This window comes from Amblyomma maculatum, chromosome 2 (genome assembly GCF_055883805.1).
Source record: "Amblyomma maculatum isolate TAMU_Amacu chromosome 2, ASM5588380v1, whole genome shotgun sequence".
Classification (NCBI taxonomy): Eukaryota; Metazoa; Arthropoda; class Arachnida; order Ixodida; family Ixodidae; genus Amblyomma; species Amblyomma maculatum.
The window spans coordinates 59016587-59029623 of NC_139345.1; the positions used below are offsets into that span (position 1 = coordinate 59016587).

General features: G+C 45.3%; 1 protein-coding gene across 2 annotated transcripts in view; it reads right to left on the bottom strand.

The window, feature by feature from the left end:
* Positions 1-8681: 8681 nt before the first annotated feature.
* The window catches only part of LOC146198756 (uncharacterized), a 43073-nt gene continuing 38717 nt past the window's right edge, over positions 8682-13037 (bottom strand). For both annotated transcript variants that reach the window (XM_084594257.1, XM_084594256.1), the window contains exon 9: positions 8682-10055. In XM_084594257.1, coding sequence (XP_084450383.1) covers positions 9999-10055 — 57 coding nt within the window. In that variant the 3' untranslated portion in view covers positions 8682-9998. The remainder of the gene's footprint in view (positions 10056-13037) is intronic.

Genomic DNA, 13037 nt, shown 5'->3' on the forward strand with positions numbered 1-13037 from the left:
CGCTTCGGTGGGGGACGACGGCTGTTGCGACGTGCGTCTTTCTTCCCTCTTCCTTTTCTTTCTTCTCTCTTCCGTCCGCACGAGGCAGTGGAGGTAGCTCAGCTCCAGAGCCAGTAGCAGGCCAGTACATTTTCTTTTCCTTCTTCCTACAGTCCCACTATAGTGAACTAGAATACTTTGGCTCTCGCTTTGGGCTTACCCACGCACCAGGGTCTGCACTCCGTTGCAACGTTCAAGCTGATTGCGGCCAGACTCTGCTACGAACTGGTATGAGAAGTGGGATACGAACCCACGCCGGCCGAGTCAAACGCCGAACCACAGGCGCCTTCGACTGGAGTCACAGTGATTAGGTAGGGCAGAGTGGTTCATCCTCTCGTTACTGCGGATATGATGATATTTTGCGTGTGCGCTCAGTCTGAGCCGTACAGATTGTTTTCTTAGCAGAACTGAGCTGTCTGTTACCTGGTTGCAGCAAAATTTCCCTCTGGAGTAGTTCGTGCCCTGAAATGTGCAATGATATCTGATGCTCAAAAAGGAGGATGTGATGACATGCTCAAAGTCATGGACAACCGTGATGTCATCGTAATAAACCGAAGGGGGCGGGATGTGGCTCCTCCCGGCCTTAGGGTATGGTACGGAAAGACTTGCTAGCCTTCCGTCTCGAGCCCGCGGAGGGGTCGCCTCCGTAGTGCATGAAGCGGTGGCGCTGTACGCAGTCGGGATGCGGTCGGTCGGCGGGTGCGCGCGCGGGTGAGCCGGCCGCACGGCTCAGCCAGCACGGCTAACGGTCGCTTTCAACTGTGCGCTTTCGTCAGCCTCTGTTTTTCTTAATAATTTTCGCACATGAATAGTGTTTTAGATTACCTGAAAAGGCTACATTTGGACACTGCTGTTAATTATGAATTTATCACCTAAACGTTCTAAATGTGGATGCAGCATTGACTTCGGTTTTTTTTTTTTTTTTTTTTTTTTGCTTTCCTACACTGCACGAGGCTCTGAAAGAGATGCGCAGGAGCAGTTTTTCTTTTCCCATTATCTTCGGGGTGTAGATGCAGTGTACGCGTGATTACAGCGTATACATTTGCGAACACATTTCTCTTCACTATTAACCAAACCCCGTCACTCATCATTGAAAACTGCTCATTGATCTGATGCCACGGACTAGGCGGAACAAGAAAGGAAGTATAGCTTTTGTCCGCGCTCACCTCAGACTATACTTCGTCTTAAAATATGTTTGCAGCACTGTGAAAGGCACCCCATTCCGATCAGGATCACGCGCACTACAATAGGCAATTGTGCTTCTACCCGCCTTTCATCCCCGAATTGACGGGGGCGACAGTAGGAGCACAATTATCTAATATAGTACGCAGGGGTGAGAGGCACTGAACCCCTCTTTTCAATTTCCCCTTCCGCACCCCTATTCCGAACAATCAGCTATATGCTTCATCTCACAAGCTCATTACCCAGTCAGAATTGCAAGGATGACTTGGCTAAAAACGTCCAAGCATTCTAACGAAGGAAAGGAATTTCTTATGTTGGTGTGCTATTTGCAAATTGACCCCCTCCGCCGCCAATTAAAGCCCCAATATCTACAATTTGGAAACCCCACTTACCCCTATATCTGACTGCAGCGTTTTGTTTTAATACTGTATGTGTGCTCATAGCTCTGCGTTAGATACTTAACTTCCTCTTTTCTGAATTACGCTTCTTTGGCCCTCCTCCTTTTTTGCTTATCTCTTTGCTTTTTTTTTTTCCCATTCTTATCTGTGTACCTCTTCTTCATCTTTGCGGCAGTTTTTCTAAATGCCCACATATATGTGCATCCCTGACCTCTCAATTTGTTTCCTTTCTACCTGGCGTCAGCTTTCTTCCCCACTCCCCTCCCAGTTCTTCAACCTCCCTGTTTTCGTCGCTACTACACGCACAGACAGTTTTTCGTTCTCTAAAGTGGATGCGCTCGCCGTTCATGTCGTCAGGTATACTTTTAATTTTCCAAGAAATCTGTTTACAGCAGACGGCACGCTGCAGTTGATCGAACATGATTTTTTTTTTTTTTTTTTTCTGCTGGGCTGTCTGCGGAAAGGACTATATGTATCCAATATTCGCCTTGTTGTCGACTGTAATAAGCTTGAGAAATATGCGCACCGGAAGCATGGTTTCAAGCGCTCCCGTCGCGACAAGTAAAATAAAACACGCACGAAACCGGCAACTACGTACGACCGCCCGCAGCATTGCCGGGGAAGAACAACGCCGGCTGCGGCACTATATCTACAGGGAAGCAGCCGCATCGCGACTGCGTGCAGCGCCACCGCCGCATGCATTACGAGGTTGATTGATTGATTTATAGGAAGAGAAAGGCGCGGTAACTGTCTCACTTGTTTTCTGTGGACACCTCATCCGCGCCGTAAGGGAAGGGAGGAAGGTTGGATTGCAAGTGAAAAGAGAGAAAGAGGAGCCGTAGTGGAGGGCTACGGAGCGGAGTAATTTCGACCACCTGGGGATCTTTAACGTGCGCTGACATCGCACAGCACACGGACGCCTCTTCGTTTCGCCTCCATCGAAACCCAGCCGCCGAGACATTACGAGAGCGGACACCCCATTCCATAGGGAGGAGCGCGGGGACGGAAGACTAGCAATTCTTCCCAGAGACCATACTACGGAGCTACGAATCAGGCTCTGCCACGGTGGGAGCTCGATCGTTGGCTACCGGCGTTTGCCCCTGTTATACAGGCCGTCATTGCACCCGCCGCCGCTTTGGTGCTGGACGACGGGTGCCGCGACACGCGTCTTTCTGACTCTCTCGCTCAATTTATTTCTTTTTGGTTTGGTTTGTGGGGTTTAACATCCAAAGCAACTCAGGCTATGAGAGACGCCGTAGTGGAGGGCTCCGGAAATTTCTAGCTCCTGGGGTTCTTTAACGTGCACTGACATCGCACAGGGCGCCTTGCTTTCCGCCTCCATCGAAAAGCGGCCACAGAGGCCGGCATTCCATCCCGCATCCTTGGGAACAGTAGCCGAGCGCCGTAACCAGTGCGCCACCCCAGCGGGGCAATTTATTTATTTCTCCTCTCATTTTTCCTCTGTCCGCACGAGACTAGTGGTGGCTGCTATACGCCCGTCTACTGTTCGAACCCGACCTCGGCGGCTGCGTTTCGATGGAGGCGAAACGAAGAGGCGTCCGTGTGCTGTGCGATGTCAGCGTACGTTAAAGATCCCCAAGTGGTCGAAATTACTCCGCAGCCCTCCACTACGGCTCCTCTTTCTCTCTTTCCACTATCACTCCCACCTTCCTCCTTTCCCTTACGGCGCGGTTGAGGTGTCCACAGAAAACAAGTGAGACAGTTATCGCGCCTTTCCTTTCATATAAATCAATCAATCAGTGGTGGCTCCTACGTCGCAACAACAACCACCACCGACGGGTGTGCCCCGCCGGGGTGGTGCCATAGAGAAATATGTTTCTCTATGATGGTGCAGTGGTTACTGTGCCCAAGGATGCGGGATCGCATCCCATCCGCTTTTCGATGGAGGCGAAAACCAAAGCGACCGTGTGCTGTGCGATGCAGCGCACGTTCGAGAACACCAAGTAATCGAAATTTCCGGCGCCCTCCACTGCGGCATCAATCATAGCCTGAGTCGCTTTTGGACATTAAACCCCGCAAATCAAACCAAACCACCGACGGGGGGCTCTTGCTCTGGAGAGAGAGAGAGATATATTTTAATGGCAACAGATGTCTGCCTGGTGGTAAGCCTAGCATGCTACTCCTGATGATGGTTGAGGGATGAGGGTGACAGATTGTGGGAGGGGAAGGGGAAATAAATGAGAAAAAAAAAGAGAATCGGTGTCGCACACTTTCACACGCACATAAGCACACACAGATGAGTTTTAAAGGGTATTGATCAACCCTGTGTCCTTAAGAAAAGTTAACTTTCACACGCACATAATCACACACAGATGAGTTTTAAAGGGTATTAATCAACCCTGTGTCCTTCAGAAAAGTTAGTAAGGCCTTGGTAGCCCTCGCAGCAGACGATCCGTCGCACCAAGGACCCAGGACATGTTCAAGGCGCAAGGTTGTTTCTTTAGGTAAGCTTAAATTATTGCGCAGTGTCCTGCGATGTGCAGTAAACCGTTGACAGGAGGTTACCAAATGTTCAAAATTTTCACACACATCACATGTAGAGCACAGAGGCCTGCTCGCTATGCTAATATTATGTAGGAAGTAGTTTGTGTATGACACATTTAAGCGGATTCTGTGTAGACAGTTTCGATGCCACCTGTTCAAATTGCTCTGGGCTTGCCCACGTACGCGCTGCTCGTCGATGCGTCTCCATTGGGACGCTCAAACGGTCCGTTGGGCCGCGACGTTAATTTACCCCCTTTGATAGGTTCGTAGGCTGTTTTAGAGCGCAGCTCTTTGGCGCCCGTTCCTGGGTTTCGCGGCGGCGTCGTCCCTCGTAACCAGCTCCACTTTCACTCCCACCTTCCTTCCTTCCCTTACGGCGCGGTTGCTGTGTCCACAGAAAACGAGTGAGACAGATACTGCGCCTTTCCATTCATGTGAACCAATTATGAAAGGCACGCTTCACAGCTCAAGTGGACTTTCACTCGCACCTTCCTTCCTCCCCTTACGGCGCGATTCAGGTGTCCACAGAAACAAGTGTGACAGATACTGCGCCTTTCCATTCATGTGAACCAACTTTGAAAGGCACGCTTCAGAGCTCAAGTGGACTTTCACTCTCCCCTTCCTTCCTCCCCTTCCGGCGCGATTCAGGTGTCCACAGAAACAAGTGACCAACACTTCGCCTTTACATTCGTGTGAAACAATTATGAAAGGCACGCTTTACAGCTCAAGTGGAAGACGCGACCACAAATGGTGCGCACTGCAAAGATAATTCATGAATAATGCGAGCGCCCACATCGAACTGCAGGGTAACATGTGCAGTAACCGAGAATCCACACACTCACAGAGAAAAGCATCATATTTTGATGTAGCTTGCTTATATACACCTAGTTCACCACGGTAAAAAAAAAAAAACTTCGCTTTTCAAAATATGTCTCGAATGGCATCGTTCCAGCATTAAGCTCTTTGGCGCCTGTTCCTGGATTTCGCGTCGTCGTCGCCATTGTCCCTCGTAACCAGTTGTCTGTAATTGTACATATATGTCTTGCTCGAATTTGTTGCCTAAATCTATAGAAAAGCTGAAAAAGCTGACGAGCTGCGCTCAAATTTCGCATTAGAAAGTACCGTAATCGTCGTCATTTTTTTTTCTCGCTCAGGCTTTTGTATGACTTTAGAGGGAAAATGCCATCTCATTTTTAATCGCCCGTTTAAATTGGTAGCGCTGTAAATATGCTAGACCAAATTTTTTTGCAAGGGGATCACAAGCTATTCCTGCAGTATAATCGGGTTTGCTTACCTTCGGGGGCACGCACCCTTTTAGTGCCCTTTAACTTCCCTTGCATCCCATTGGTCAGTCGCTCTGCAACAGCTGGAGGCTGAGGTAGGGATTATAATTACAGCAGCTTGTCGCCAAGTGCTACAGCAGGGTGACTAAAATTCTGAGAGCACCATGGAACCTACACTGCAGAAATGCGAAAGTCTAAGCATTGTTGGTGCATACGGTGCATTACATTTGCTCTCATTATTATATCAACTAAATGCACCGTCATTATTTTTGTTAATGTCCTCATTGCCATTATTACTAATTGCAGCATCATTGCTATCATTAGCATCATCCTCAAGGTAGACAAGGAGAATTAGACGTGCGTTTCACAATCCCAGGCGTGGTGCGGTTGTTTAATGCGCTCGGCTGGGGATCCAAGGGATGCGAGAGTTGGACTGTGAAAAAGGCTGACCGCCGAAGAATTGATGCGTTTGAATTGTGGTGCTGGCGAAGACTCTTGAGAGTTCCTTGGACTGCCAGAAGATCAAATCAGTCGATATTGTCGACCATAAACCCTGACTGCTCATTGGAGGGTCAAATTCTAAAGTTAAAGCTCAGCTACTTTGGCCATCTGATGAGAAGAGAGGAGTCGCTGGAGAAAGATTTGATGTTGGGAAAGGCTGAGGGTCGCCGGAGAAAGGGTAGGCAGCGAACGCGATGGTTAGATGGCATCCTCGAGGCACTGCAGATGAAGTTATGTGATGTTAGGAAGATAGTGAGAGACCGGAAAGCGTGGCATGACATGGTCTATAGGGTCACGAAGAGTCGGACACGAAGAGTCGGACACGACTGAACGACTGAACTAAACTGGGCCACACTTATTGCACACAAGGGGTTCAATGTGATATGCCAACTGGGACAAAAGGAACACTGACAACTTGCATGTTTACTATGCATGTAGAAACTGATAATTACATGCTTGATGAAAATTAAGGGGTACAGGCAAGCATACATCTCACACAAGAAACACAATATACAGTTTCACAGTAACATATAACACAAAATTACATACACCACTCATCCTACCATCATGCTGGGACCAGTGACTCTTACTTACTATTCAAGTGCAGTTATTTCATCTAATTTTTGCACTGATAGTGTAGATGATGAATTTGGTTTAGCAGGCTAAGCCACTGATAGTTTTTATTATTAATAGCATATTATGCTTTCTTTCTGTGAAGAAATATGCAAATGTTCCCATGGACACACTTTGTGCAGTTGGACAGACCAATCGGAAAGACCCATTGGATTCAATGGGTTTGACCAACTGCACTATATGGCAAAGATTCATCCAACTGAGTATTCATGTGGAACATGAACTGATTAATACTATAGTTATTTACAAATTGCAGTCTTGGCATATCCAATTGGAACCAAATGGAATGAGAATTCCAAATGGACTATCCATTTAGAATGTGACTTCCAAATGGAGTTTCCAATGGGTTCCCGATGGAATAAATTCCAATTGGAACACATCGGAGAGTCCAGTTTGACTGCCCATTTGGAAAAAGTTCCAACTAAAACCCACTGAGTCCAATTGAGATTCCAGTTGGTTAAAATGGTTCCTTTACTGGGTTGTCATGCTACCTGGTGAATTTGCTCAAAACTAAGTTCCCAGACCTCTCCCACACTCGCCCAGATGGTTTATATGCATGGCGTATTATGTATGGGGGCACTCGCCTAACTATACCTACTGCAGGGCAAATGCCTCTCCCATATTCTCCAATTTACATGGTTCTGTGCGAACTGCATGCACTTGACCCCCTGAGAACTTATCATCCACCTATCTAATTTTCTGCCGCTCCCTGCAAAGATTTCCCTCCCTTGGACTTATATTTGTTACCCCCGATTGCGCAAATATTGGTGTTGAACACTTATTCCCTGTGGAGAATGAACAAGTGCATAGAGTCCATTTGTAGAGTTGGTAACAGGCACAATGTGTGAAGGAGCAACATGAGAGATGCTCAGCTGCCCAGCTGGGTATCTTCTAGGTGCTCAGAGCAGAACAGAAAGCAGATATTGGAAAAAAAAAAAACATACATAGGTCGAAGCAAAGGAAAGAGAAAAAAGCAGGAGAAAAAAACTATTGGCTAGGACCTTCTTCAAGTAGGATAATATGAAATTAACTGTTTAATGCCCTTATTTTCAGTTCATTTCAAGCAGGCTATCAAATATTATACCAGCAATTAGATTCGCTGAAAGGCCATTTCATTCATTGTTTTTTTGCAACTTTTATTGAACAACCTAGCATGCTGTAAACTTTCTGGGGGGCACTTATGGAAAAATAATTTAACACAGTCCTTCCAAGTTGGTATTACTGTACTTTGCATTTGTATAAACGGACAGCAAATGTCTACTTTTTTAAGATTCACATGCTCAGAGAGCAGTACAAACATGCACTCAAAGTAAGCATGTTGCACTTCAGTGCTCAAATAATCACAGCTACTATTTTGCACCTAAAATGTGAAAAGGAAGCATTGTTGAGCCTACAACACAATTAAATGTATAGTATATGGGCCTAATGTTCTCGATATGGCTTTCTGCCTATATTTTGGCTGGAATGAAGCAACAAAGTGCATTTCACTGGAGAGTGCTAAATGTAAGGCACTGCAGAAGTGGCCAGCCCAAACGCAACTATCTTCACACAGGCAGCTGCCACTGTTGACAGGAATAACAGCTGTATAAAAATTTGTAGCCCAAAATTTCTTTACCAGTCTATATACTGCCCATAAAATTATAGTTATTAAAATTAGTACATATAATTAATTATCATTACTAATTATAGATTTACATAAAGTCATTATTAATTATACAGACGAGCTATTCTCTCAATAGCATTTCTGTTGCTCAGCGATGCTTCAAATATTAATAGTGGTATTTTCAAAAGCTAAAGAAAAAAAAAAGTGCAGATGCCTCTGCAAAATAGCATTTCACACAGTATGCCAGTGGCATTAGGAATTTGAGGCTAGCACATCAGTCATGCTTCAACATACAATGCTGTACAGATGTGCATACACAGAACCCCTCCTGGTCACCAGACACGACCAGGCAAAATCCATACACATTCATGATATCATCCGTGGAGTGATCACAGTACTCACAGAATAAAAATTAAAACACAGAACAGATCAGGCTATACTAAGTGAGGCTGTAAATAATGTTCAGCATAGTGTGAAGGAATTTGCCATGTTCCAGCATATCATTTTATAAAGCCAAAGAGATACCAACAGACAGTGCACCTTATGTGATGAACTTTAATCATTTGCATATGAGGCTACAATACAGTGAATGAAATGAACAATTACAAGTAAACGGATGAGTGTATACAGATGCAAAGAATGCAGATCTTTACATATGGCCTAAAAGATGACTGAAATACTGTAATAATCATGAGATAAATTAGCTCATCTGATTGTGCTTATCTGGTCATTTCTGAACAATCAATACAAAATTATGTACCACGAAAACAAATAAAAGAAATTATGCTCAAGGAAAACAGGCCATTGGTACGGTTTAACAAGAACTGTACTGACAATTCAAAATGTAAGCCAGAAGATACACCTCCTGTTAGTGTGCCTCTGACGGCCATACCCCTTGGCACATTTTGCTGTACAAGTATTGCATCAGTTACCTCAATTAACAGTTGTCAGTCTATATGGGTGTTCTGTGTGGGAGTTTTGCCTGCATTTATGAGTTCTCTGCACAATGTCTCATTCACACATTAATTCTGTCTTCCAGGCAAACAGAGCTGACTTCAATTCCATGCGGTCAGTGCTACAGAGCAATTGTAAACATATGCAATAGTGATGAGTGCTTTAATTACCTGAAAATGCTGTAAAACCGCTTGTAATGTATCAACAAGAGTGGGCCTGCAAATGAAGTGATACATGCTTCTGTGCGGGGCACATTTCCTGGGTGCTTTAAACAATGAACTCTATTGTTTACCGCACCTGCGAGGGCCGTGCATAATAGCCCTCAACAAGAACCAAGTCGGTAATATTACCAGTGAAAAACCAGCTAAGTGACAAGCGGACAGTTGAAAGCAATGTGTACATCCTGCAGACTGCTTTGAAACCGTGCAGCATCGTCGTTGCACAAGACAAAAAAAAAAGCTCACTAGAGCAGAGCACATAATCCAAATCAAACAAAAAAATGCCGGATAACTGGGATGCCACCTCTAGCTGTTATGTTCAGCCGCAGTTGGAAAGCTAAACTGCAAATGATGCTGTCGGCAGTTAAAACAAAGGGATGCCTTTTGCATCACAAGATCATTAAAGCTTACCTGAAAAGTAGCAAGCAGGAGTATTTTGATGAATAAAAATAATAAACCCATTTTCACCCAGTTAGTTGCCAATACTTAGCCTCAGAAAAAAATGTGACAGGTGCCTAAGAAAGAAACGATACATGAAACAGATATTGTTGAACCAGTCAGGACAGAAATAAAGTACAATGTCTGAAGCTTGCAGCAAGCTTGCACTGACGAAGAATTGCTTCTTACTGCATGCAACTGTAAGCCTCTTGGGAACATCCCATGGCACGACGCAGTGGTGGTCCTAGTGGCAAGTAGAAGTAGCCTTCGCTCGCCTGAGGTTGTAGCCACTCTTGTTATTCTGCAAAAGAATGCCACGCAATGCTGTATAAAGCAGTAAATAGTACACACAAAAAAACTTGAGCTAATGACACTGCACTGGACTTCCAACGAAACATAAAAGTGAAAACAACCACTAATAAATTTCCATATGAACACAACATGCAAGCCTGCCTAAAACTTATTGTAAATTATTTTTTTTCTAGCAAACAGAACAGAATGCAGGGTGGCCTCCCTGTGGTGCCCCAGAGTCTTAGCAGTGTGGACTGTGAATAAGGTGAGCTGTTCTTTTTGTTGTGTCACCAGGAATCATGGTGCAGCACAAAACAGAACAGCAGCATTTGCAATAAAGCTCTGCACGAAACTGAAATAACCCAGTGCCGAGTCTTCCGGCATGATATGTGAAGCCTGCGGAGAGAACAACACATCAAAAAACAATTTTTCGAGGGGCATAAGATTTCAAAGGAAGAAATCAAGGATGTCGAAGGGCGAGCAATGCGCAGAACTTCCGTCAACAAGCCAAACAAGGAAAAAGTGGTGAAAGTGAAAAATCTTTTGATCTCTGATCACATGCAAGTGTGAAGATGATTGTGAATAATGAATTTACAGAAATTCACTGTGACTTAAACTGTGTCAGATGATTTGAAGCTGATGAAAGTTTGTACTAAATTGGTTTCAGAGGTTTTCTGCAAAGGCTCCAAACAACAGAAGGAAACTTATGAGGCGATTTGTGGCGGATTGTTGAAACGTGTAGTTCAATCCAGATTTTTTTTCAACAGTATGACAAGCAGTGATCAAATATGAGCGTTCAGAGTAAGATTAAGACACAGAAAGGCAAAGAATGAAGTGGTACACCAGTGCCTCTCCTTGCCCCAAAAAGGGCCCACATGAGAAAACCAAATGTGAAACAAATGTTCATCATCTGTGACATCATCATTTTACATATTGGATTTGATTCTAAGGCTTGCCCCTTTACATTGGGCGGATAATAAACAGTCCTAGCAAAGTTTTCTTATTTGTTACCGTAGTCCTCGTACTTTCTCGACAGAACTAGTAACATGCTGTGTGAAAGTATGTGGTGTGTGCAGGTATGTGATGGCAGTCCATCATACCATTCAATAAAAGATGATAAATGCGAAAACGCACAGGCAGCCAGTATCAATTTTAGCAAATGCAGCATTAGCAGCACACTGGATGGCACAGAGGATTATGCACAATGGAGTGTGGCCAGCGAGAGGGACTATGCATTTGACTTATGTTTGCACGTCTCCCAGTAAAGCGGTATTCATACGGGAAATGGAATCCCTCTCTAAGCAAGGGCGACTGTGCTCACGTCACGCCTTCGAGAGGCCGCAAAGCATCGCAGCTTCTGGTTTTGCGCCACTGGCCGCTGTCTATAGAGAAAGGGACATCTCAGCCGGCCTGCATGAACACTCCCACGAGGGAGGAGAAAGAAGATGCGTGACAAGGTCCAAGCAGATAACATCTGCCTCACCCTGGTCATGCGTCCTTTCTTCTGTGCATCCCTTCTCCTTCGAACGAGTTTGTTTATGTTATGTTTTTTTTTCCGCCCTTCCTATCGTGCTGCGTATGGCTTGGATCAGCAATACTGCTCTCGGCAACTCCCTGTCGCCCATGTGAATGTGCCAGCCCGTAGCAGAGGGCAAGTTTGCACAGCTGGTGATGTGATGTCCCGCCTTCCCACATCCATCCTCGCTGGGATCTCCTATGTGAAACTATTTAATGCTTGCACACTTCATGGCCTTACGTACTGTACATGCAAGCAGCATTCAAATGCAAAGGAAAATAAACGATGTTATCACCATACATACATTATTCTATATTTGTTGCAAGGTCTCTTGGTGCTTTCTCATAAGCTACAATATCCTATTTATTAGGATCTAGGTCTATAGTATTTTCAAAATTATGGCAGAGGTACTAGTCTTAGTTCAGATCAGAATCAAAGGTTTATAAACAAGAATACACTTTATGTTACTAATAAGTGGATTTTTTGTATAGTGTGCCCCTGCAGTGGTGCCAGCAGCAGACAAGTGTGGCAACCATGGCCGTGCGAACCTATTGTGTGCTGCCATTCTGAAGTGCCCATGTACCTGCACTTGTAGTGCAGCTTGCACTGACGTTGTTTTGCAATAAATGTCGACGAACACAGTGTGTCCAAAATTGATGAACCTGACCCAACACTGATGATGAGGATAGTGTCCTTACCTGACAACAACACTGCAGCCTCTAAGGAAAGCTGACAGAGCTCCGATACCCACCCACTCAGCATGGCCACTGAGGTCTGCATGGATGCTCTTAACTTCTCCCACCTCAAGGACAGGGAAGATTGTGCTCAGTGGTTCAAATCCTTCCTGGGTGCACCAGGTATCACAGGTGCTGGTGACAGGTGGTCAATTTCCTTAGCCGTTGCAACTCCGCCATCGTCCAGTTGGCCAAAGCTCTCACAACACCGGCCCAGCTCAAGGATATGCCGCTCGAAACAATACTCAGCGTGCTTAACTCTTTCCCTACCGTAGGCAAATTGGCCGTTTTCTGTAGGTTTCAGTAGATGTTTTTTTTCTGTAAAAACTATCATGTCTAAAATTTTATGCAATACATGAAAAGAAAGCTAAATAGATTCCCTTTTTAGACATGCAACTTTGAATATAAAGTTGTGGGTTGTAACACACAATATAATTTCCCAAAAACCAGATTTTAGAAAAAAGTTGAGCCCCGCCGGGGTGGTGCAGTGGTAAGACGCCCGACTACTGTGCCGGAGTTCCCGGGATCGAATCCCGGCCTCGGCGGCTGCGTTTCGATGGAGGCGAAACGAAGTGGCGTCCGTGTGCTGTGCGATGTCAGCGCACGTTAAAGATCCCCAGGTGGTCAAAATTACTCCGTAGCCCTCCACTACGACCCCCCTTTCTCTCTATCCACTTTCACTCCCACCTTCATCCCTTCCCTTACGGTGCGGTTCAGGTGTCCACAGAGCAAGTGTGACAGA